This window comes from Pongo abelii, chromosome 1 (genome assembly GCF_028885655.2).
Source record: "Pongo abelii isolate AG06213 chromosome 1, NHGRI_mPonAbe1-v2.0_pri, whole genome shotgun sequence".
Classification (NCBI taxonomy): Eukaryota; Metazoa; Chordata; class Mammalia; order Primates; family Hominidae; genus Pongo; species Pongo abelii.
The window spans coordinates 87,052,614-87,077,159 of record NC_071985.2 but is presented as its reverse complement, the minus strand read 5'-3'; the positions used below and the strand labels follow the sequence as shown (position 1 = coordinate 87,077,159).

Below are 24,546 nucleotides of genomic sequence, written 5' to 3'. Positions count from 1 at the left end.
GTATCTTTCTTCATTACCTGTTTTGCATCAGCCACAGCTAATGTTGGGTAATTTCTGATTATAGACTATTAGTTTTTGTGGGTTCAAATAAGAACTTCTCATAAGAACTGATTTGTCAGTTTGGCTTACAGTTATTCATGGTATTCTATAGCTGATGTCTGGGAAAATAGGTCAAATATTGTCTCTTCAGGTCAGTGATGTTGGAGTAGAATTATCTGGGCAAGCCTGGCATTCCACTGGTTCTTCTCTAGGAACAGCCAGACAGAGAGAAGCAAAGGGCAAAGACAGAGTGGCAAGAGAGACACAGAGAAAGACAAGTCACGGGGAGAAGCAGAGACAGACAAAGAAGAAGAGAGCAATAGAGTGACGGTAAGAGTAGAGAATTAGAGAGGGGTATCGGGCAAAATTCACCCCTGATATTTCACGTAGGTTCTTTTCTATTTTCCCTAAGTGTTGGCCGGTCTGAGAAATAAACGGACAGAGTACAAAAGAGAGAAATTTTAAAGCTGGGTGTCCGGGAGAGACATCACATGTTGGCAGTTTCCGTGATGCCCCTGAGCCGTAAAACCAGCAAGTTTTTATTAGTGATTTTCAAAAGGGGAGGGAGTGTATGAATAGGGTGTGGCTCACAGAGATCACGTGCTTCACAAAGCAATAAAATATCACAAGGCAAACGGAGGCAGGGCGAGATCACAGGACCACAGGACCAGGGTGAAATTAAAATTGCTAATGAAGTTTCAGGCACGCATTGTCATTGATAACATCTTATCAGGAGACAGGGTTTGAGAGCAGACAACTGGTCTGACCAAAATTTATTAGGCAGGAATTTCCTCATCCTAATAAGCCTGGGAGCACTACAGGAGACTGGGGTTTATTTCATCCCTCAGCTATAATCATAAAAGACAGCTGTCCCCAAAGCGGCCGTTTCAGAGGCCTCCCCTCAGGGACACATTCTCTTTCTCAGGGATGTTCCTTGCTGAGAAAAAGAATTCAGTGATATTTCTCCCATTTGCTTTTGAAAGAAGAGAAATATGGCTCTGTTCCCCCTGGCTCACCTGCAGTCAGAGTTTAAGGTTGTCTCCCTTGTTCCCTGAACATTGCTGTTATTCTGTTCTTTTTTCAAGGTGCCCAGATTTCATATTGTTCAAACACACATGCTCTACAAACAATTTGTGCAGTTAATGCAATCATCACAGGGCCCTGAAGTGACATACATCCTCCTCAGCTTATGAAGATTATGGGATTAAGAGATTAAAGTAAAGACAGGCATAGGAAGAAAGGGTATTGATTGGGGAAGTGATAAGTGTCCAGGAAATCTTCACAATTTATGTTCAAAGATTGCAGTAAAGACAGGCATAAGAAATTATAAAAGTATTAATTTGGGGAACTAATAAATGTCCATGAAATCTTCACAATTTATGTTCTTCTGCCATGGCTTCAGCCGATCCCTCCATTTGGGGTCCCTGACTTCCTGCAACAGAGGGGAGAGACTGTCTCACTTACTGATGGCTTCACCTCCCAGAGGGCATGGCTTGCCTTTGTTTCTGTGAGGTCTCCATACCATAACCCTTCTTTTTCAGTTGGGCTACTTTGAACGGATTAGTGTCCCTTTCAAGGAAAGCATTGACTAGAACAGTTATAAATGCTTTCTTATTTGTTGCTTTAGGGAAATTAATTGCCCAGGTCTTAAAAATATTAATTACTTAAGAAGATAATTATGTGGAACTTATATATAAACACACAGGCAAACACACACAAGAATACATACACATACATACTACATACACATATATACACATATATAATTTTAAAATGCATATATAAATTATATGAAATATTGTGAATATTATATATATATACATACATACATGTGTATACACACACACATACATGAACACACACAGGTGCATGTATATTTTCCCCTCTGAGAAGTAGTAAATATTACTGTGAGGCTCTCGGGCCTCAATCTTACACGATGGTAATCATCTGTTTGCAAGCTGAAAATCTTCAGTCCTTCAAAACACTAACTGCCTCCAGCTTAACTCTCTTTAATTCTATCTAACCCTAGCTTTCTTATTCTAGTAGCTCTCTGTCTCCTAAAAGCCTGAAATATATAGACATGTGGCCCTAAGGATTTAGTGTGACTGAAAAGGATTGTATATGGGCACATAAATATTTATTCTTCTCCTTAAAGGTTTTGAAAACATGAAAATAGTTCTGCTAACTCTCAGGTTTTTTGACAATAGCAATAAACACCTGTGCTCAGAGTACTAGTATTCATAATTTATCAATAGGTCATCTGTCAATCTGCTATTGGCCCAGAAACCACTGAGTCAAGACAATAAGTCCATTAATAAACATAAATATTATTCTACTAGTTGACCTTGTGGAATTTCTAGGTCCAAGAAGCAAAATGAATTTAGTTCATTCACTCATTCACTACATAAATATTCACCAAACATCTTACATGTGTCAGGGCAGGGTACTTTGTTTAGCACAAGAAAAGAAGAGAGAGAGTCAGAAATGAATAAGCTAGAGAAAGTTCCAAATTAGAGACTGTGGTGTTCTGTCTCCAAAAATAAAAGATTAATTCTATTGCAGGTAAGCAGAAGCTTATGACACCAAAAGCAAGACATAAGGAATGTTCATATACAATTCAACATATATTCTTTGTCATCTACTTTGTGCCCATTAATCATAATGGTCTTGTGAGAAATATTTTGTAAATCCTTATTTTTGCAAAGCATGTAACAAAGTTTCATATTCCATTCTTGTTATAAAGATGGAGAAATATAGGTAGGGTATTTTAAATTGACTCATACTTTTAGAGTGAATTATTCAACAAATATTTGTTTTCCCGATACTATATACTTCCTGTTGTGAAATTATCTACATGAAAAAGACTAACTCTTGCCCGTGTGAGTTTATAACCTATCATAGAAGGGAGCCAACTATGAACAGAACACAAGGCAGCAAGTAATAAGTGGAATAAAAGATGTTCAGACAAATGACTTTGGAAGTTCAGAGGGCGGATAAATTGTTCTGGATGGTCAAGGAACACTAGGCATTTCTTATTTTAATTATCTATTATAGGAAAGGGAGAATTTCAAGAGAGAAAGATATGAGTAAAAGATATTCCAGCCAAGGGGATTATATGTAGAAATCCTATATGGAGCAGAGAACTGTTCAATTTGCCTACAGACCGGCCATATAGTTATGGTGATCTTGAACATCAGAAATTTGAACTTGGTACTGTAAGCCATGGGAATCAGTAGGGATTTTGGATTGGGGAAATGCACCTAGTGCTTATTGATGCGCTGGTATTAGCTTGGAAAAGAGTCTGCACTGATCAGCACCTTTGTCATTTCTTGAATGAAGATGTAAAAGGCATGGTGCCAGAAGAGGAAACTGAGGCTGGAGGAGATAACAACCCATGTCAGGTCACAAGAGCAGTTGACAGTATAATAGTTTGAACCAGGATGTACTACTCATGACTTGTTAGCAACCTTTATGCTGCTATATCTGATCTTTATCAATTTATTATGAGGCTAAGTCTGGAAATGTAATTTCTCTATTTTACTGATGAGAATGTTGAGGAGGTCAAGCCACTTGCTCTGGCTCATGCAAGTAAGCAGAACAGATGGGAACACAACTGCAATCATGAGTCTTCAGAACACCTTATGTTCACATTCCCTCATAGTGCCATGGACCCTCCTTTTCTTGTGAACTGGATAATCACATACCTGCAGCCGCCTTCCCTTATTGATATCACCTTCAAAAATTGAAGAAATGTCAACACTGGGGAAGAAGAACACAGGTAATACAAAGATGTTTTTTGTTTCTGTCTCTAACTGACCTTTATTTAAAAAAAAACAATGGAAACTTACGGTTGTTCTGCAGCAGTTTGTCCAGGGAATCACGCCACTGCAGGGCCTCGTCCAGCGAGGGTCTACATCAGTAATAAGGAGAGAAAAGGGGTATGGCGTAAGTAGGCATTGAACCACATGTACCAGCAATAACTACTTCCTGTTTCTCTTAGATGGAAATGATATGACTGCTGGTCTATCCTCAGGACAAGGAAGTTTAAGTTATTTTCTCTCTAACAATTGGGTTTGATGAGCTGGGTTTGCTTTCATACATCTTTATTGCATATCTTCATCTTTTTTGAACATTTTGGTTAGGTCTTTCCCTTTTTAAAAGTAGAGTTTGTTTGACATTAAGCTATGTCTTGATAATCTTATATATCCCATGAAAGTTGTTCCAACTGTGGTCTTTTTTCCAAATATAACTTCATGAAATCCGGTTGTCCCATTACAGAGATTGAACTCCTGTTCTCCGCCTCACCAATACTGCATGTTAACCACCTAACTGAATCAGCAGAGGGCATTGGGGCTCCACATCCACATCCCAAAGCTGTCTAATTAAGAATAGTGGAAGATGTGAGTGTATAATGCTTTTCTTATGTTGGGATTGTGATCATAGCAAATTTACATGTTAAAAATGTAGGTGCATTTTTCCTACCCACTTAGAACAGGATCAGACATTTTTTAAAGATTTACTCTTTCTAATTAAAAAACAAAAAGTGGTTAATATATCCTGAATAGGAATGTTATACACAAATGCTCGAGATGCTGACTCAAAAGGAGAAGGTTATAGCCAACATATAATTTCTCCTTAGGCTGCTTCTATTTTAACATCTATATATGCAGAAACCCTGCAGCTATTTCATCTCAACCACCAATTTTTCTCTCACAGCAGGATGTGTCAAGTGGAGCTGGTATTGTCTGGGAAAAATGGCTGACTGCACAGTCTTCGGCTCACCCGGCTCGAACTCTTGCATTATGATGTGAGTTCTTCGTTGCCAAATCAAAACAGACTGACAAAGCATTTACTAGAGTATTAAGGCCAATTGAGGTGTTTTTCCTAAACTGGAATTTCCTTAGCTCTTAATTTGTTTATCAACTGTCCAGGTAATCAAAAAAAATTCCTGCTTCTAGTTTTTATACAGTGATATTTCGGGGGGGGGGGTTAATTATTCAGATTAGCAGCTTTGGTTGATATGACAGCTGTTTATTCTACTTTTCATTTTGCTGTCCCAGGCACAGAATCAGCCTCACTTTATTTATATAAGGAGTCCAAGACGGCAGTAGGTTTTGGGCTAAAGTATTGTGAATAATCCCTTTACTTCTCTATTCCTCATTGCAGAACATGCATCGGTTATGAGTCCTGATTATATGATTTTTCATAAACTTTTATGTGTTCACTCTCTGCAAGTTAAACTTGCCAAATTGAGGGTAACAAACCTTGTGAAATAATCTTGGGTGATTTCTGTTTTGCTGGCTAGAAACACAGGCATCATAGATGGAAAACATACTGATGCCTCAGAAATTTATTTCTAATATGTGAGCTACCCATCCCTCTTCCCATTTTCTCTGGCTAGTATAAAGGAGCTCACAAAGAAAAAAAACGGCATGAACAGGGTGATTATAATTATGTCTTTATAGCGTTCTTGTTAATTTTATTTCTAACCAGAAAAGGACCTATCTACTAGAGGTCAATAACTCCTCTTGGCTCTTTTATATTACTGGAAGTGGAAAACTGTTTTATGTACATATTATTTCATGCCTACATGTTTAGCACAAGGTCTTACACATCTTACCTGCTTCACTATAGTAGGTTCAATGTTTTGCACATAATAGACACCCACCAAGTCCCTATTCATTGTTGACAGAAGCAGCAGGACATTAAATTATTGGACAAAAGAAAGTAGCTCAGAACAAGAGGAAGGCTGATTTACTCACAGGATCTCCTGATTTTATAAATATTCTCATTAAATGAAATCACTTTCCTGCCCCACTTTTCCTCTGGTTAGTATAGAGGAACAAAGGAAGAAGAAATGACATGAGCAGGTATACCAAACTTAAGCATGTTATCCGATCTAATTTGTCCCAAATGGCCTTGTTGGAACCAGGCTAATGGTCAATAACAGCAGCACATCACAGCCAAGATTAAATTCCTGAAAAGGAAATGTGCAGAGCCCGCTTGGGGGTGAAATTGGTCCAAATTGATGTAAGGGCACAGTCAAGTAGGACACATCCCCCACAGCATGAAGCCCAGTGTTTTGATTACCAGCCTAGGAGTTAACAGAGGTTCATCCTGTCCTTATTCTCAGAATTTGCCAGTCCTCATTAGGTCTGACTTCACTGGAAACAAGATAGATGCAGATCTATATGACCAATAAATGTTCTGGTTTGCAAGGTCATAGCTGACCACAGAGGATGGGTATGGAGTTTCTGTGCGTGGGAGTGTGGGGGAGAGAGAGAAAGCTATTTCAAATGAAACTCAAAATAAACATTTATAGAGATGATTAACCACATGTTTTATAATGCCTAGTGTAAATGCCACCTGGCCCAGGAAGTGGCCCTCTCTGCTGGAAGGGCTGTCTCTCTTTTTACTCTACTCTTACCGCTTTTACTCATTGAATCTCTCACATAGCAATGATGCACTCACTGCCGAAGGGTATAGGTTGTCATGCACAGAGAACTTTTCCCATTCCACCCTATCCTGTGGTGTACCCTTACAGCATCAATCCACCTTGCAATAAATGTGTGTCAGATTAATAAGTAAATGAATGATGGTTTTGCCTTGAGTTAGCCTGGTTGATGAAAGCCACAAATAACCCCAAACTCAGATTTTAATGACCAGTCCCATGAACCATTATTCCTGCTATTGGCAATGCTGGCACTTACTAGCTATAACCTCAAGTGCCTGTGGTTGGGTTTTTTGTTTGTTTTTGTTTTTTGTATTGTTTTGGTTTGATTTGGTTTTTAATCTGCACAGTGCCTGGCACATACTTAAATGTCTTAAAAATGTTCTTACACATTGGTGCTCTTAACAAGGAAAAGAAAATTCAAGTTATTTACTGTCAATTAGATGTGCCCAGTCCCCTCTCCCTTCCTGCTCAACAGTACAGTCTGTTCATGACCAGGCTCAAGTTTATGAGCATTTATTGAGCTCTTATCTGATAACCAGTGGTGACCTGGGCATCATGGTTGGGCATACAGACTTAAGAACAAGCAAAACATGTCATTTTTTGACATCCATATGCGGGCCTGAAATTGTACATAGATCTTTAGTCCTCACAGCCAGGCTCACCATAACCAGGTGAGCGTATGCAGGACAACTTCTGTAACTGTTTTCCACTAGCACAGACTAGGTACTGTTTATGTGTGGAGGTCATTCTTTAGTATAAAATGATCACTATAACAACAAACCAGAAAAAGGGGTTAAAAATTGCTGACATAGGCAGGGGAAAGGGAGACATTTATAATATAAAATAAACTATATGAATATCTATATCAGCTCCTAACATTTTACAATTGATGATTTTGTAAGCCATGATAACAGTTATCACAAACTAAACCTATGTGGTTGGCTAATGTTGTCTATTGTTTCTCAGGAGGACCTACAGCAGAGCCTTAAGGAATGCTCACATCCAGAGGGTGAGCAACAGTGGGAGCACTTAGAGAAAGAGAAGGCAGGAGAGGAATGCAGGACTAGAAGTTAAGGAAGAGAGTTTTCAGAGTAGGTCAACTAGGCCGGGCTGGTGGCTCACGCCTGTAATCCCAGCACTTTGGGAGGCCGAGGTGGGCGGATCACCTGAGGTCAGGTGTTCGAGACCAGCCTGACCAACATGGAGAAACCCTGTCTCTACTAAAAAATATAAAATTAGCCTGGCGTGGTGGTGCATGCCTGTAATCTCAGCTACTCAGGAGGCTGAGGCAGGAGAATCGCTTGAACCCGGGAGGTGGAGGTTGCGGTGAGCTGAGATCATGCCATTGCACTCCAGCCTGGGCAAAAGAGCGAAATTCCGTCTCAAAAAAACAAAAAAAACAGTAAGTCAACTGGTGAGCCGTCAAACGTTGCAGACAAGTGACAGATGGAGCCTTAGAAACAACAGTTCGGGTGAGGTAGTAAGGTTGAAGCTGGTTAAGAAGGAGATACAGAAAAGACTGAAAGCCATGAGTACAGACTTCTCTTTCTACAGTTAGCCAGTAAAAGTAAGAGAAAGGCATAGAAGCAGAAGGAGAGAAAGCGGGGGAGAGAATTTTCCAGCATGGAACACGGGTACCTGTTTGCTCCTGGGGAAGAGGGTCCACAGGGAAAAAGCGCTACTAAAAGTGCAAAAAGGGGAACAGAGCTGTCTTTAGGGGGATAGGAATATAAGCACTTATTTCTGTTTTTCTCAATGGTCTATTTTTGTTTTTAAAAGTGAGAACTCAAAAATACATGTTAAAAAATAGAAAATGCTTTTTAAAAAACGGATTCTACTGATGTCAGTAACCCAAAGAATATGAGAAGGGTTAAAAAATACCTCCAATCAAGAGAAGAATTACTTTCCCCTCTGAAAGAAGAACATGAGTTAAAAATACAGAGAAATTTTAAAGTGAGAGAAGAGAGAGAGAGATGGAGCTTATGCAGAACACAGTATTTCCTGTCAGATAAGTGGCATAGAAAGTTGCCAAACATGAGGAGGTGGGATGGGGTTTATGGATTCAGAAAAGAGTGGGAAACTTTTTTATTGGTCACTGTTGAAAATGCAATAGACACAGAATTATTCTCTAGGGATATGAAAGAATTTTCCGAAACAATTTAGGCTGCTGGAGGAAGAAAGCGGATGGAAGACAAGAGAAGTAAATAATCCAATAAATGGTCAGCCCCAGGGTTTCTTCCAGAACAGCTTCTCTCTGAATCCCTTTTAACCTCAACAGTTTAAGGGTCTATGTGAATGTTAAAGCAGAGATTTAAAGCAGGAAATGTAGAACTCTATTTTTTTAAAGTTAATTCCAACGGATCAATAAATTGTCACATTGTTTACTTCAAAATAGATGTTTTGATCTGTTGCTGCTATGAAATGTGGTTCCTATTCTCCCCTACCGCTTGGTGCCTGCTGCTCCACACTGAATTAGCTTCTCCTTTTCAAATGCAGAAAACGCAATTATGCCTCACTTCCTGTTTAGAATCACTTTGAAGTAATAAAAAAAAGGAGGAATGGAAATATTCACTTAGGCTAATGGAAAAAGATTAAAAAAAGAAAAAGAATAACTCATCTCTTTATCTCCCAATCAATCCAGCTATGTTAAGTTGAGGTCATTTGGACAAAGGACAGGCTGGCCAATTTACACAAATGTTCCATTTAAAAAGAGAAATGGAGGTTAAAGGGACTCCTATATTTTTACCACACTTCTGTGATATCCTCAAAGCTCTAAGATAGTAGAGTGAAGGAATTTGAATGCCTTGGCCTTTTCTTCTTCCCATTTTCCTTTCTTGATTTTCATGGGTATCTCTGTTTTAATGGGAAGATGGAGTGTATCTGTCTAGGTAGTGACAGTCTCTGCAGCTAGCAGGGATGATGATGAACAATGGGAATGCTGGGAGTCATGTTCCTGAGTTAAAGCAGGGCCAATGCACACTGTGAGACCTGGATTCACTGCCATAACATCATGACTCTTTAGAAGTAATAGTTCCCTAGGATGCCTGAATTGACAGGAGGAATATGTAGGGAGAGGAGAATGGGGATGAGGGAGGACTGCAGAAATCCAATCGAGAATATTAATTTATGAATTGGGAAAAATACTTGGTGTACGTTAAATACAAATAGCTAGTCAAGTGTTCATTCTTCACTTAAGTAACAGACTTTGTTCCTCTGTTGGACCTTGAGGGGAACTATCTTGGAGAAGGAACGATTAGGCTGAAATTGTCTGCCTTGTCCTTAGTATCTTTCTGAGGGAAATGTTCTCACATCACCCTGCTGAGGAAGCAGCTTTAGATAGTTCATCAGCAGGTAAGCATCCAGGGCTCATAATTAACTGGATCAGGAGTGGTTACCAAGGCAGTAAATGAGCAGGTATTTTTACCACACTGCTGTAGTGGCTGGTATCATTTTATAAGTATGGTCTGTCTATTTTATAAGTATGTCTGTCTCTCAAAAATAAGGCAGAGTCTTATCTTTAATTTTTTAAGTATTCTGCCTGTATTCAATAAAATGCTCCAGACATGAGATAGTTAAGAAAAAAAAAGAACTTATTTGCAAACCAACTCTCTGAGGGCTCTTATGATCCTTAATGAGTAATTGAAGGGGGTAGTTCTACAGATGAGGAATGGTGCTAAACACTTGAAAAATAGCCATCCTCTGGAGGAAATGAGTGGAATCCATATTCATGACTCACTTCTGGGTCTTGGCTGGTTTCTCTGGCTTCTCATTGTATGGAATGACAAGGTCACCAACTGAGTCTGGCTTCTGGAGGAGAATTCCCAACTTGATCTTAATCTCCTTGGCCCTGAAAGAAGAGACACAAGGGGAAATGAGGACACCACATGTGCATACAGATTTTAAGAAGAGATTTCTTCCTGTGTCAGAGAAACAAAACTGAACAAAATCCCATTTCACTTTTATTTTTCTTGTGGCAGAAAGAATAGTAATGCAGAAATTAGGACACATAAGTACTAATAAATAGCATTTATCAAGCTCTTAGTATGTCCTTCATTAATTTGCACTGCATTTTAATCCTCATTATTGTTTTACATGTGTTCTCTCATTTTATATCTGCAGACACTATAGTACTGTTTCCATTTTGCAGATGAGGTCACCGAATGACACGAGTTTAAATAACTTAAGTTAACCCAGCCAGTATTTGGTGGAGACAGATGTGAGCCCAAGCTCTCTGATGCTAGAGTTCCCAGGTAGAACTCTGCATGCATTGCCTGCTAGTCTTCTCAGGGCTCTGGTCCTCACTGTTATTAGATATATGACATTTGGAAAAAATGATCACTTTTTTTTATTATTATACTTTAAGTTTTAGGGTACATGTGCACAACGTGCAGGTTTGTTACATATGTATACATGTGCCATGTGGGTGTGCTGCACTCATCAACTCGTCATTTAGCATTAGGTATATCTCCCAGTGCTATCCCTCCCCCCTCCCCCCACCCCACAACAGTCCCCGGTGTGTGATGTTCCCCTTCCTGTGTCCATGTGTTCTCATTGTTCAATTCCCACCTATGAGTGAGAACATGCGGTGTTTGGGTTTTTTGTCCTTGTCATAGTTGGCTGAGAATGATGGTTTCCAGCTTCATCCATGTCCCTACAAAGGACATGAACTCATCATTTTTTATGGCTGCATAGTATTCCATGGTGTATATGTGCCACATTTTCTTAATCCAGTCTATCATTGTTGGACATTTGGGTTGGTTCCAAGTCTTTGCTATTGTGAATAGTGCCGCAGTGAACATATGGGTGCATGTGTCTTTATAGCAGCATGATTTGCAATCCTTTGGGTATATACCCAGTAATAGGATGGCTGGGTCAAATGGTATTTCTAGTTCTAGATCCCTGAGAAGTCGCCACACTGACTTCCACAATGGTTGAACTAGTTTACAGTCCCACCAACAGTGTAAAAGTGTTCCTATTTCTCCACATCCTCTCCAGCACCTGTTTTTTCCTGACTTTTTAATGATCACCATTCTAACTGGTGGGAGATGATATCTCATTGTGGTTTTGATTTGCATTTCTCTGACGGCTAGTGATGATGAGCATTTTTTCATGTGTTTTTTGGCTGCATAAATGTCTTCTTTTGAGAAGTAAAATGATCACTTTTTACTGCCAGACCTCAGTTCCCTCATCTGTAAAATGATGAAGTTATCCATCATTTTAGATTTTTTTGAGCTATTTCCAGCTATAAAATTAAATCATTCTACTTGATTTTTATTTCTCTATAAAATTTTTGTTTCCAACTCCTTATCCATTGTTCCCTATGGCTGTCAGACTATCTTATGCGCAGTAAGCCTTGATAAATGAGTACTAACTGCCAAACAACAAACTACAGCAGAATTTACTGCTTCTTTGTATCTTCAGTATTTTAGTGAGTAGATATGGTCAGAATTCTGGGTACTCCTCCATCACAGGATGCAACTATTTTCATGCTCAGTTTTAAAACTAACCTTCTAATCTATCCATCACTTTATCACAATTCTAAACTAGAAAAGCACCAGGCAAATCTCAAATATTAATCCATAGGACAAGTTGTTGAATATTGGGAGACCCAAAAAGCTACCCTTTCCCGGTCACCTTAGCACTTTACCCATGCTTCTAAGAGAGGGTTCATCATATTGCATTATGGTCGTTGACTTATGTTTCTGTTTTTCTACTTGGATATGAGAACTTTTGGATAGTAGGAATTTAGTCTTAAATATGTTTTAACCCCTGTGCCTAGCACAATGCTTGGCAACATAGTAAACATTTAAAAATATTGGCGAAAGTGAACTAAAAATATCTTGATTTTGTTCTTTACAAATCTGCTAATATTTACCTCCCAGTCAATGCTAATCATAACCAAAGTCTTAAAGAGATGTGGTGAAGTTCACTTGGCAGCCAAATAGGATTTTACTATTGTACACATACTTTCCTCATTTGTTCACAGGGAGGCTGTGATGAGGCGATTTAAGTAAATGCCTAAGATTTGCAGTTACAGATATTAGGGAAAAAAAATGTAAGGAAACCTGTGGTAACTTATAAAAACTCCATAAATACCTAATTAAAACATATTTTCCTTTAGGCTAGTAAATATGGTTTTGAAAACTATGTTTTAGGAACAGTCATCTCTACAGTGTCATTTCCTTTTCATTTTGTTCTGCTTTCACTCTTTCCCTAAGACCCTCTCACTGACTAAAGCCAAGTCAGGTCCCACAGTACCTCAGATCAAGCTCAGCACGCCATTAGGGTAAAAACTGGGACTGTTCTGCTGAGGGAGCTTATATAACATTGAGAATTAGAATAAGTGTCGCTTTAATTCCAGGCGTTGCGAGTTACTTAAATTATCTAATGTTTAGTTCTTTTGCCTAGAAATTTGGACTGATAAAATAGTATATCCTAAGACTTTTTGAGATGATTAAATATACTAATGCATATGAGTCACTTAGCACAGCATTTGGCATAGAACAAGGCTTCTTTAAAGTTAGTTCTAACTACACAATCATTTTTCCAACCCACCACCCATGTTCCCTAGCTTCGAACATTACATTGAAACATACAAAAAATTCCCCGCAAGTTACTAAGGAATTACTACACCCACAACCTTCTATATTCTACCTCTGGGGACAAGAATTGCCAATTTTATATTTATCTGAAAAATGAAGAAAACATTAAGTGGGGAGGAGAAACGCATGCAATATTTGTGGCTACCCTCTGCTGGCTAATGTGCAGTATTACAGTCAGAGACGCAAGGTGCACTAGGACGCAGTATCCCACCCAGTCCATGAAAACCTTCATCCATAATCCATGTCCTCCTGGCTCCGTAAGTCCCTCCCTTCCTGTACACCCACCTGTGGAATGCATGCTGCAACTGTTTTCAGTTTCAACCTTGACCCAATAGTTCACTCACCAATATTTAGATAACAATGATGTAATGAAAGTCTCTCATGTTTAGGTTTCTGTTTGGTTGGTTGTTTTGGTTTTAACTTTATCCCCCCTCTCAACTTTAGTTCCTTTTTTTTTCTATTTCTTGCTCCATTTGAACCTTTTGCTTTTGTAAAAGGCAGAAAAATATTTGTGTTTGATTTCCTGATGCAAGAATAATAGTTGGAGATTAAGGGATAATTAGAACAAAGAAATCGAATGTATGTAAAAGAATTATTAGTGACTTAATTCATTTATTCGTTACTGATTTACTCATTGGTCATGTTTACTGTGTCAGGCAGTATGCAGTAAATATACAAACACCATTAGGTTTGCTCCTTGCTTTCAAGGTGCTTTTAGCCCGGAGAGGTCTTAGATATGGAAACAATCACAAACAGGTGCTTAAAGACAGACTGTCCAGAAAGCAGCAGAACTCTCGCAGAGGAGCACTAGTGTCCACAATGGTAAATCACAGGGAACTTCTCAGAGGAGGCAAACGTGGAACTAGAGAATGAGCAGCAGTCAGTCAGTTGGGCTAGAAAAGAATGAGCGTTCCAGAGGGAAGGGTGGGTGCGTGTTATTTTAAGGGATGTAAAAGTAGTTTGTACTGCAAGAGGGTGACATGTGAGACAGCAGAAAGCCTATTCGAAGAACTTACTCTGCTTCCCTTCCAGATAGAGGGATGGATGTTGGAGGGACCTCTATACAGTACCTAGCTTGCAGCAAAGTTGGTATGAAAACAAACAAGAGATAAAACTATTGAAAAGCGCCTTTGAAAGACTGTCTGCATTTAAAGACGTGGCATCCTATCATATGAACTCAATGTATCTCACATTTTCTTTTACTATTTCAGAATGCATTTTCTTTGAAAACACCATTTATAAATGGTAGTTAAATGCTCAAGACATACCACAAAATCCTTTTAAAACCAGGATGAATCAGTACCCTACTACTATTTTATCTATATCACTGCTTAAATAGGAGTTTTTTGTGGAATGATCTAGAAATCAACTATCATTTACAACATTGCCAAGAGAAAATCGTATTCCATTTCCTCAGAGCAGACTAACATACCAGAACATCAGGTTACTCTTTTCCTCATATTTGCCCTGGAAATGTAAGGGAGAAAAGATATTCAGTGCTTTGGAAAACACTTTTTTCTATGGCTTCAATTTCTGGCTTGGTATAGGCTCAAGTATAGAGCATTATAAAGTTAAGAGTATTTAAGTTGTGAAGTCTATTAAATTTAATTAGGAGTTCATTATTCAGGGAATGAATAGTATTATTGCATTTCTGCTCATACAACAGTAAAGTTTAAAGGCCGAGGAGTTGACAAATGCTGAAGTTCAAATCACTTTAAACATTGCACTCTTTTCACAAGACTAAATAATGTTAGATTTGTTTTACTCCTCAAGAATCCCTGGAATATTATTTCATCCCCCCTTTCCCTTTCCTCCCTACCATAGCCTCACAGACATACGAAAATAAAACAAACCAAATGAAAAATTCAAACGAAACAATAGCTCCAGCCTACCAAACTATTTTCCCTTTATAGATAAACTTGAACGTATCTGACATTAATTTAACATCAAAAACAACACCATCCAGAGAAGATAATTTTCTAATTTGTTTACAATTTCATGCTCGGTCTCGGGCTCTATTTGACTGCACACTAGATATTTTTTCCTGGCCACATTACATTAATGCTCGTTAACAAGAAACTATTTTTATCTCCTGTCATCTCTCTTCCTCGTCTTGTTATTCTTTTGTTTTACAAAGAAAAACTTGTTTTGAAATAAAATCAATTGAAAATGCTTGAGTTAAAGTTTAATTAAAGGCTCAGAGGAAGATAATTCTTTGTCTAGATGACTCACACTAGTGATTCCAAACTGAAAATGGTTTGAATAATTCTGGGGCTTTGCAGTTTTAAATCTGCTCCCTGTGTGGGTATGCTGCCTGGCTGGGAAGTCAAAACTCAAAAGGCCATGGACCACCTCAGTCCTTCCTGCTAGTGCGTGAATTTAGCGGGTTATCACCTTAAGATGCATAAGTGTGGAAAACCAGCACAAGCAATCACTAAAAACAGAAACATAGCTAAATTTTGAGAGATACAATTACATTCCACCAGAATGTGTGAAGAACCAATTATATATAAAGTCTTATACTAGGTGTTTCAAGGGTTACAGAGTTGTTTCTCGCTTCAGAGACACTTGGAACAATTGAATATAAAATACATATATGTAAACTGTATAGCAGATATTTTTCCAATCACTGATGTAGGTAGGTGGAGTATAGAAACAAAAGAACATAGGCCTGGCACAGTGGCTCATGCCTGTAATCCCAGCACTTTAGGAGGCCGAGGTGGGTGGATCATGAGGTCAGGCATTCAAGACCAGCCTGGCCAAGATGGTGAAACCCCATCTCTACGGAAAATACAAAAAAAATTAGCCAAGCGTGGTGGCAGGCACCTGTAATCCCAACTACTTGGGAGGCTGAGGCAGAGAATTCCTTGAACCCAGGAGGTGGAGGTTGCAGTAAGCCAAGATCATGCCGCTGCACTCCAGCCTGGACAACAGAGCGAGACTCTGTCTCTAAATAAATAAATAAACAAACAAACATAGACTCTAACCTCAAGGAGCCCTAACTTCCCAATGTGCATTGGGAGATATTATATACCTAAAAACTTCTCCTAACATATCCTCAGAGCCCTCTGAATTTTCCATTCATGACATTTTTCAATTGGCATTTATATCTCCGTATGTATATATATATGCGAATATTGTCTATCTCTCCCATTAAAGTGTTAGGTCCCCAAGAGTAGAGTGAACATCTGTTTAGTTCACAATTACAGCTTCAGCACTTAGCACAGGGCCTGGCATTTAATAGCATTCAATAAAGATTTGCCATGTAAATTGATGAATGTGCAAATGAATGAATGAACTGAATTGCTAGGTTATAGTAAAGCTGCATTTTGGGGTGGAGTAGGTGAAATATTGGAGTGCAGCTTAGAATGAGTCACGGAGGACTAAAATGTCTCTAATTTGCTAACTGGACAGAGGTAACACCATTAAATGACTATAAGCACTATAAAGTAAGTGAATTCAATTTCTGTCCTTGAAAGAGATTGAGAATGGTCAAGTGGGGCATTTAGTTCCTCATATTATATAGGACATATGCTGATGAGAAGAGGCAGGGAGGATAATTGCAATCACTAGCAATCTGAAAAGAATCAATTATGAGACCATAATTTTTCAGGATTTAAAAGAAACAGAAGTAGCCCTGGGGCATAGGCTGTTCCTGTGGTTGAAAGGCTTTCGGCAATCACCAACAGGTTTCGCTGTAGACGCCAGACATATGTCAGGAACAACGAGAAGGAAGAAGAGAGGGAGGAAAGTTGAGAAGCATGAGGCAAGATTTTTACAACACGTTTCCAAAAGAGGTGTCCTAACATCGGATAATCCAATTTAAACTCAATGCAATTTAAATCCGTGTCGCAGTTGCCCCCTGCCGGCTGTGGGAAGGCGTGAGCATTAGCAAAGAACTGAGCAAAGAGCAGCTTGGTTCCAGGCTGCTTCCTTCTGAAGAAACACTACGAGGCTTCTTTCCACGGACTAAAAAGAACATGTCTGGAATAGATACCCAGGAAAGATAAACACAAGCTTCTAAAACACTCGCTAGCCGTCAATGTCCACAGCCGAGAGTAAGACATTTGCCGGATTAGAGACCAGAGGAGAGAGGAGCTCCTCTGAGTTCCGTGCAGCTGGGAACTAATCTGAGAGGTAGAACCCAGCAGAGACTGACAGAGGGAAGGGGGCCCAGAGGGTCCCTGCGCGGACCCATCAAGAGGGAGGATGCATTTTGTTGAAAGCTGGAACAGCCTTCTTCCTGGCTGCTCATTTAAAACTTCAGATCAGTGGAGTTTGCTCCTCGTAGGTGGCTCCGAGACAGGGTAATGGATGATCTTGAAAACCCTTAGGGGGAGTATAAGAATATGTTAGTGGAAAGTCAGCTCAGTTCTGGGACTGAAATCCTCAACTTGCCAGGATCCTCAGCATGGCCCCTAAAATCAAGATGGACTCTTAACTGCAGGGAAAGGCAGTGCCGGGTGATTGTGGTGGAAAGAATCTATCGTTTTGGCATCTACCATCTACCCTTTTTCTGAATTTACCTACTTCAATTTGAACTACAGAAAATTCACTCATTGCTTGTGCTTTAACAGCATATGAAAGAGAAGTTTAGTAATACAGTGTGATATCATGTTGAAACATATATTTATTTTCTTACTTGATTTATATAATTAATATATGATACATGATGGAAAATGACTCTATGGTTAGTTAATATGAAATACTCCTCGGGTGCTCCAAATGATAAAAAGGTGAAGAAAATGCTAAGGGATATATAGTAGTAGTAGTATTAATGTGTTATGATATGACTTCAGAAATGAAAGCTCTGTTTCTAAACACAAGTGAATCATTCCCTAGCAGTGTTTTAGGCTTTCGCTCATATTAGTGATTAATTACATAATAAGCCCCTTCAAACTATAAGATGGCTGAAAAGATGGAAGTGACAATGTCATTTGTGTCAAATATGTTCACAGAAAGCACGTTTATCTATTATACCCTTTCAACTCTTGATATGTTCTAACGTTTCCCTTCAGCAGATTGTCTTAATAACAACTCTTTTCATTTTTATGTTCAAGCTGTTACCTCAACTACCCCAGGTTAGCTCATTTTCAGTAAGGGATCATCACAAGTAACCTGCAGTAACAGACTAGGAAGTCTCCCAGGGTTCTTGTTTAAATAAGCTGACTTAATTTCTTAGGACCATGGTGGACAGAGAAAAGCCTGTGCAGGCCGGGTGCAGTGGCTCAAGCCTGTAATCCCATCACTTTGGGAGGGCAAGGCGGGCGGATCACCTGAGGTTGGGAGTTCGAGACCAGCCTGACCAACATGGTAAAACCCCGTCTCTACTAAAAATACAAAATTAGCCATGCATGGTGATGCATGCCTGCAATCCCAGCTACTCCGGAGGCTGAGGCAGGAGAATCCCTTGAACCCAGGAGGTGGAGGTTGTGGTGAGCTGAGATTACACCATTGCACTCCAGTCTGGGCAACAAGGGTGAAACTCTGTCTTGAAAAAAAGAAAAAGAAAACCCTGTGCAGCCTCTCCTTTTGTTCACTTATTTATTCAACAAATTAAAAGTATGTTTACTGAATGCCTACCACATGATGTACGCTATAATATGTTTTGATATTTTCAATGAAATAAAAAAGATAAGCTCCTCTCATTGAGTTTATGTTTAAATTGGGCAAGACAGATACAAAACAAGAAATGAAAAACAATGAAATAAAAAATTTTAGCTGATTGTAATCACTACAGTATGACATTATGTATGTCATAGTTAATTCAGCTGCTTGACCTAATCAAGCATTCATATCTAAACGGTGGTCAGCAAGCTCTTTAGAAAGACCATGCTCCAAAGGTGGCTGCTGTCGCTGCCTCAGCTATCCCTATCGAGATCGAAATCGGATGCTTTGCCAACTAGCAGAACGCGTGCTACATAGGCTTGTTCATTAGATAATGGGCTCTCCAGTCACAATAATATTCAAGTTATCTGGACTGGTGACACTATTGTGGAAACCCCCACCCATTCCATAGAAAGGTTTTGAAAATGTAATTCACTCTTAACCCTTAGAGATGGCACCTGTGGCTTGATTCCCACAAAGTCCTCTATCCAGACATTGATGCTAAGATTTCTTGTTGCCTGATATCAACTAAAAGGTATTAGAATCCCAGCTTAGAATATTATTGTATCTGAGCAAACTCTTCATACAAGGTGTAGTCAGGGCAGAAAGAACTAGGACTTTATTGAGATTATAGAATAAGTCATACAAACATTTTACATGAGCTTGTTAATAAGTATTTGTCCAAAAAATATGGCACAGTTGGGTTTCATTATGCGTAGGGTGGTCTTGCTTTCATAAACCTGGCCCCACTTGTTGGGCATCCTCTTCTTCAGTCACCTGGTGGAGAAACACACTTTATCTCCCCAGATCCCTGATATATCCAAGTGTGAAGGACCACATGAGGTCACCAGACTTTCATTTAATCATACAATTCCTGAATCTAGGTGCAAGGACTCCATCCATGATCACGCAGTCACCCCTCTCCACGGCAAACACGCAGAAAACAAGTGATCTGTAGCAACTCTTAAAGATAATAATAATAGCTTAAATACATATTAATGTATCAGGTGTTAATTCATATGTTCCTCTACATGTAATTTTTCCTCTTTAAAGACTGTAGCCAGGCATTTCGTGCTTTCTTGCCTCTGAGGGAGTTGTGTTGTGACGTCAAAAGCAAATGATAATTGACAAGAGTATCCCATTTTGGTATTTGTTTTCCAAAACCCCAAAATCACTGAGATACGCCAGCTTGTTCCCAGAGAGAAGGAGTGAAAGACTACTGTGTTTGATGAGTGGTAAAGAAAGAAACAGAAAGCCTGAGCATGGTGGCTCATGCCTGTAATCTCAGCACTTTAGGAGGCCGAGGTGGGCGGATCACCTGAGGTCAGGAATTCAAGACCAGCTTAGACAACATGGTGAACACCCCCCACCTCGTCTCTTCTAAAAATACAAAAAAATTAGCCAGACATGGTGGTACGTGCCTGTAGTCCCAGCTACTAGGGAAGCTGAGGCACAAGAATAGCTTGAACTTGGGAGGTGGAGGTTGCAGTGAACTGAGATGGTGCCACTGCACTCGGGCCTAGAAAACAAAAGGGAGACTCTGTCTCAAAAGAATTAAAAAAAAATTTAAAATTTAAAAATAAATAAATAAAAGAAGCAGAAAAATAGGGAAAAGAGAGAGAATCCTTGAGAAAATGTCAGAGGACAGGGATTTAGGGTTCGGTAACTAATCAAATCCTCATCTTCTCTAGCCACATACGCATTTTCAGGAGTCCAGGGAGGTGGTAGGAGCACAGAAGGGGACAACTATGTGGTACCCCTAATGAGACTTGATCCTAAAAGCACCAGGGTTCCTACCCTTAACCAAGACGATACCTAAACCCACACAAGGGGCTCTAGCTTCAAGAGATTATGAAGCTTCGAACAAGAAACTGATAAATAATGATGCATTTATAAATTTTCAAAAGGCAGCCATCTATAAGCGTGAAAGGCCCCTACCCCAGCACACACACATACACACACACAAACATTGCTTAAACTTAAACAGGAAGTGTTCAGGAGAACTTACCATAAAATGGTGATGAAACCATGGAAATCGTGAACAATAAATGTGGTGAAGTTTCCATTACAGAAGAAAAGTCATCAAGAAAAGACTAGCAACCAGCTGTTTTGGATAACTAAGTCATATGACCACCTGGATCTGTCCAAGCAATATCATAAGATACTTTCCAGATCCCCATTCCATTACTACAGTCAAAAGTAACATGTTGAATTGGGTTAAATCTTCCCCACACTCGGGAGAGACAATGCCCAACTCCCAACCGTGGCAAAAATCCTGTCTCAGATTATATAACTGGAAGCTTGTAAAGCAAATACAATACACGTTAAAAAGACTGTTCCTAGAGAGAAAGTCAAGTGGAACGTTGAACTCTTAGAAAATCCAATTAATACTAAAACTAAACTCTTGTTTTCTTAAAGCAAGAGACAGAATAACATAGTGGTAAAGGGCATGGATATTGGAGCAAAACTGCCCAGATTCATCTTACTACATGTGTGACTTTTGGCAAGTTTTTAAACCTTACCTTGCCTTAGTTTTCTCTTCTGTAAAATGAAGATAATAATGGTATCTATTTCATAAGCCTCTTGTGATTAAGTGAGTTACTATATGTGAAACACTAATATTAGTGCCTAGCACATGTACTATGGTACTCCATAAGTGGCAAGGTTTATTATTATTATTACTTACAGAAAGTCCTGTGCCAATGAAGGAAAAGGTCCAGATTATTAACAGAAAAAAATGACAGCTGTCAACATAGAACGTAACATAGAGCATAGCAATTGGAAATAGAGAAAAAAAAACAAAACAGTACAACAGCAAAAGATTTGCCCTTGACTAAATCCTATTATCAACTCAGTCAGTACTTTCCTGGGTGATCTTGAATATGTTATCTGAGCTCTCTTGCTTTCTGTCAAAAAAGAAAAGGTAGAAAAAGAGAAAGGGAGAAAGGAAATAAGTTTAGTGAGAAAACCTCTAATAGCTCCTCCAGCTATAAAAAAATTAAGATTTCAAGAGGATCACATTCAATATATTTACTATATAAATGAGAACAATCAAGGACCTGAGGTGTTCAATGCCTTGTGAATGGCACCATGTATTCCTTTTTACTCAACCCTTCTTCCCAATATCCCATTTTTATGTAACTATGATATTCTCCTTACTCTCATAATTTATAAATGCTCCAATCTACATTATTTAGACTTTCTTCTTCACTGCCAATAGCTAATCTGTCACAAGTGTTTTTCTGTCTTCCCAGAAAATCCTTTTATTTTTATTTTTTGAGACAGGGTCTCACTCTGTCGCCCAGACTGGAGTGCAGTGGCATGATCTTGGCTCACTGCAGCCTCCACCTCCTGGGCTCAACCAATTCTTCTAACTTTTGTATTAATATTTTATGTAGAGATGGCATTTTGCCATGTTGCCCAGTCTGGTCTCAAATGCCTGAGCTCAGATGATCCACCCGCCTCGGCCTCCTCAAGTGCTGGAATTACAAGTGTGAACCGCTGCGCCCAGCCAAGGAAATCCTGTTAAATGTGTCCTTGCTTTTTCATACCTATATTTACCACCTTTCTCCAGGTCTGAATTACTGTAACATCCCACCTGCCCATTTCCCTCTTCCTACTGCAGTGCCTTCAGCACTCCCTATCAGGCCAGGCTTGCAGAGACAATTTCCTCCTCACTTATAATGGTTCTCTATATTAACCATAGTAGTTCTCAAACTTCAGTGTACACCCAAATCACTTGGAGGTCTGGTTAAAACACAGACAGCTGGGCTCCACCCCAAAGTTTCTTTATTCCCACGTTTTTTGGGTGTACAATTGTGCAGGTTTTAACACACAGATTATTGCTACAGTTAGGATACAGAACAGTTCTGTCACCCCAGAAATTCCCTCATGCTGCCCCTTTGTAATAAAGCCTTTACCCTGTTCTTTTTTTTTTTTTTTTTTTTTTTTTTTGAGACGGAGTCTCGCTCTGTCGCCTAGGGTGGAGTGCAGTGGTGCAATCTCGTCTCACTGCAAGCTGCACCTCCTGGGTTCACGCCATTTTCCTGCCTCAGCCTCCCGAGTAGCTGGGACTACAGGCGCCCGTCACTAAGCCCAGCTAACTTTTTGTATTTTTAGTAGAGACGAGGTTTCACCGCGTTAGCGAGGATGGTCTTGATATCCCAGCCTCGTGATCCGCCCGCCTCGGCCTCCCAAAGTGCTGGGATTACAGGCCTGAGCCACCGCGCCCGGCCCCCTGTTCTTATCCCTAGCAACCACTGATCTGTTCTCCATCCTTATAGTTTTGTTTTTTCTCATATACATAAGATCATATGGTATGCAACCTTTGCCTCTGGCTTTTCTTCATTCAGGAGGTCTGAGGTGGGGTTTGAGGATTCACACCTCTGGTTCAGGACCACACTTTGAGGACCACTGATCTACCATATCTGCTTCAAACATCACTCTCTGCCTTCTAACATCCTCAGCTGCTAACCTTATTTCCCATTATTCTCCACAACCACATGTACACCTACTCCTGTTGGCCTCCTCAGTATCTCCCAAGCACACCATCTTTTTCTCTCTCCACCTCTATGCCAGTTTAATACTCCAGGATCAGAACAAGTCTCACTCTTTTCTTGAAACCTCTGTAACTACTCCATCCCAGACTGCTTTCTCTCTTATCTACTACAAAATTACAAAACAGTGGCCTATTTAAGGGGCCTCAGGGAGCTTTTAATTTGCACCCCCCCCATTTTAAAAGTAGAAAAACTGAGATTTACAGAAATTAAAAGATGTTTCCAAGTTCTCATAGCCAGTAAGTTACAGAGCAAAGAACAGAACACATTTCTTCTTCCAAAGTTATGGATAGCACGTTTTCATGGAATGACTCTAGCTTTTTGTAAATGTATACCTAAGAGTCCCATATGTATGTACTCCCAGTGAGATAGCAAGCTCCTTGAGGATGGGTGCCTTGTCTTACTTCCTTGGTCTCCCCAAGGAAGACCAAGGAAGGTTATTTTAAATAACCTTAAAAATAACTTGAGTACCATAAAGTTGCTTTAACTCTTAGGATGACATAGATGATAAGACCACAGGTCCGCACTGCTTGGGTTTATATTCCAACTCTTACTTACCAGCAGAGTGACATTGGGCAAATTAAATTCCAACCCTTAATTAAACTCCAACCCTTCATTTTTCTATGTAAAAATGGTGATAATAGAATTTCTAACTTATAGATGTGTTGTGATGCTAAATAAGTCAATGCATTAATAGGTTTAGCATAGAACTTGGTGTATAGTATTATAAATACTCAATAAATATTACCTATTATTATTATTGTCACTATCATACTTGTCCTATCCCTATCATCATATCTTGCATATATATGTTGATTAATAATATGTTAATTGAATGGATAAATGGATAGGATAGGATAGGATAGGATAGGACAGGCTCAAGAAAGATCTATTTGACTAACATTCAAGGTAAACTCCTTTCAGAAGATTTCTACCTCATAATAATGCAACCAATTCTGATAGCAAAGAGAAGATACACTGCTGGCCTCTTCATTGGGAACTCCTATGGAGTGACAAAGAAAGCAAGTGTGGAGACCTCCACTGCTGCCTAGTTCAGCTCAATTACATTGTATTATCACCGCCCTGGTGCTGTAACTTTACTTTAGTTTTTAAAAGAGTACTGTTTTTCCCAAGTACTGGCCACTCCCTACTCAAGGATTCCCGTGGAAATTGAGATATTTCCCATGCTTTTCTGGGCTGTCTCTGATATGCTATCCCTCAGAGTAGGTTACTGGGGGTAAGGAAGGAGACAGTGGAAGGACAAGACCAACAAGACAGAAACAGTTTA

The 24,546-nt window shown here is 39.4% G+C and overlaps 1 protein-coding gene and 1 long non-coding RNA gene across 6 annotated transcripts in view; one reads left to right on the top strand and one right to left on the bottom strand.

Annotated features, from left to right (window-relative positions):
- The window catches only part of LOC112130449 (uncharacterized), a 35,731-nt gene extending 26,935 nt beyond the window's left edge, over positions 1-8,796 (top strand). The window contains exons 7-11 of one of the 5 annotated variants that reach the window (XR_010141288.1): positions 252-369; positions 3,701-3,817; positions 4,318-4,439; positions 4,756-4,846; positions 7,460-8,796. This is a non-coding gene — a long non-coding RNA (uncharacterized LOC112130449). Of the gene's footprint in view, positions 1-190; positions 370-3,700; positions 3,818-4,317; positions 4,440-4,755; positions 5,072-7,459 lie in introns of those variants that run through there. The other 4 variants (XR_010141286.1, XR_010141292.1, XR_010141282.1 and 1 more) reach the window with 4 other exon arrangements.
- Positions 1-24,546, bottom strand: part of RGS5 (regulator of G protein signaling 5) — a 56,848-nt gene that overhangs the window by 11,973 nt on the left and 20,329 nt on the right. The window contains exons 2-3 of the mRNA XM_002809862.6: positions 10,230-10,340; positions 3,888-3,949 (exon numbers count right to left, since the gene is read on the bottom strand). Of these exons, the coding sequence (XP_002809908.1) occupies positions 3,888-3,949; positions 10,230-10,340 (173 nt within the window). The remainder of the gene's footprint in view (positions 1-3,887; positions 3,950-10,229; positions 10,341-24,546) is intronic.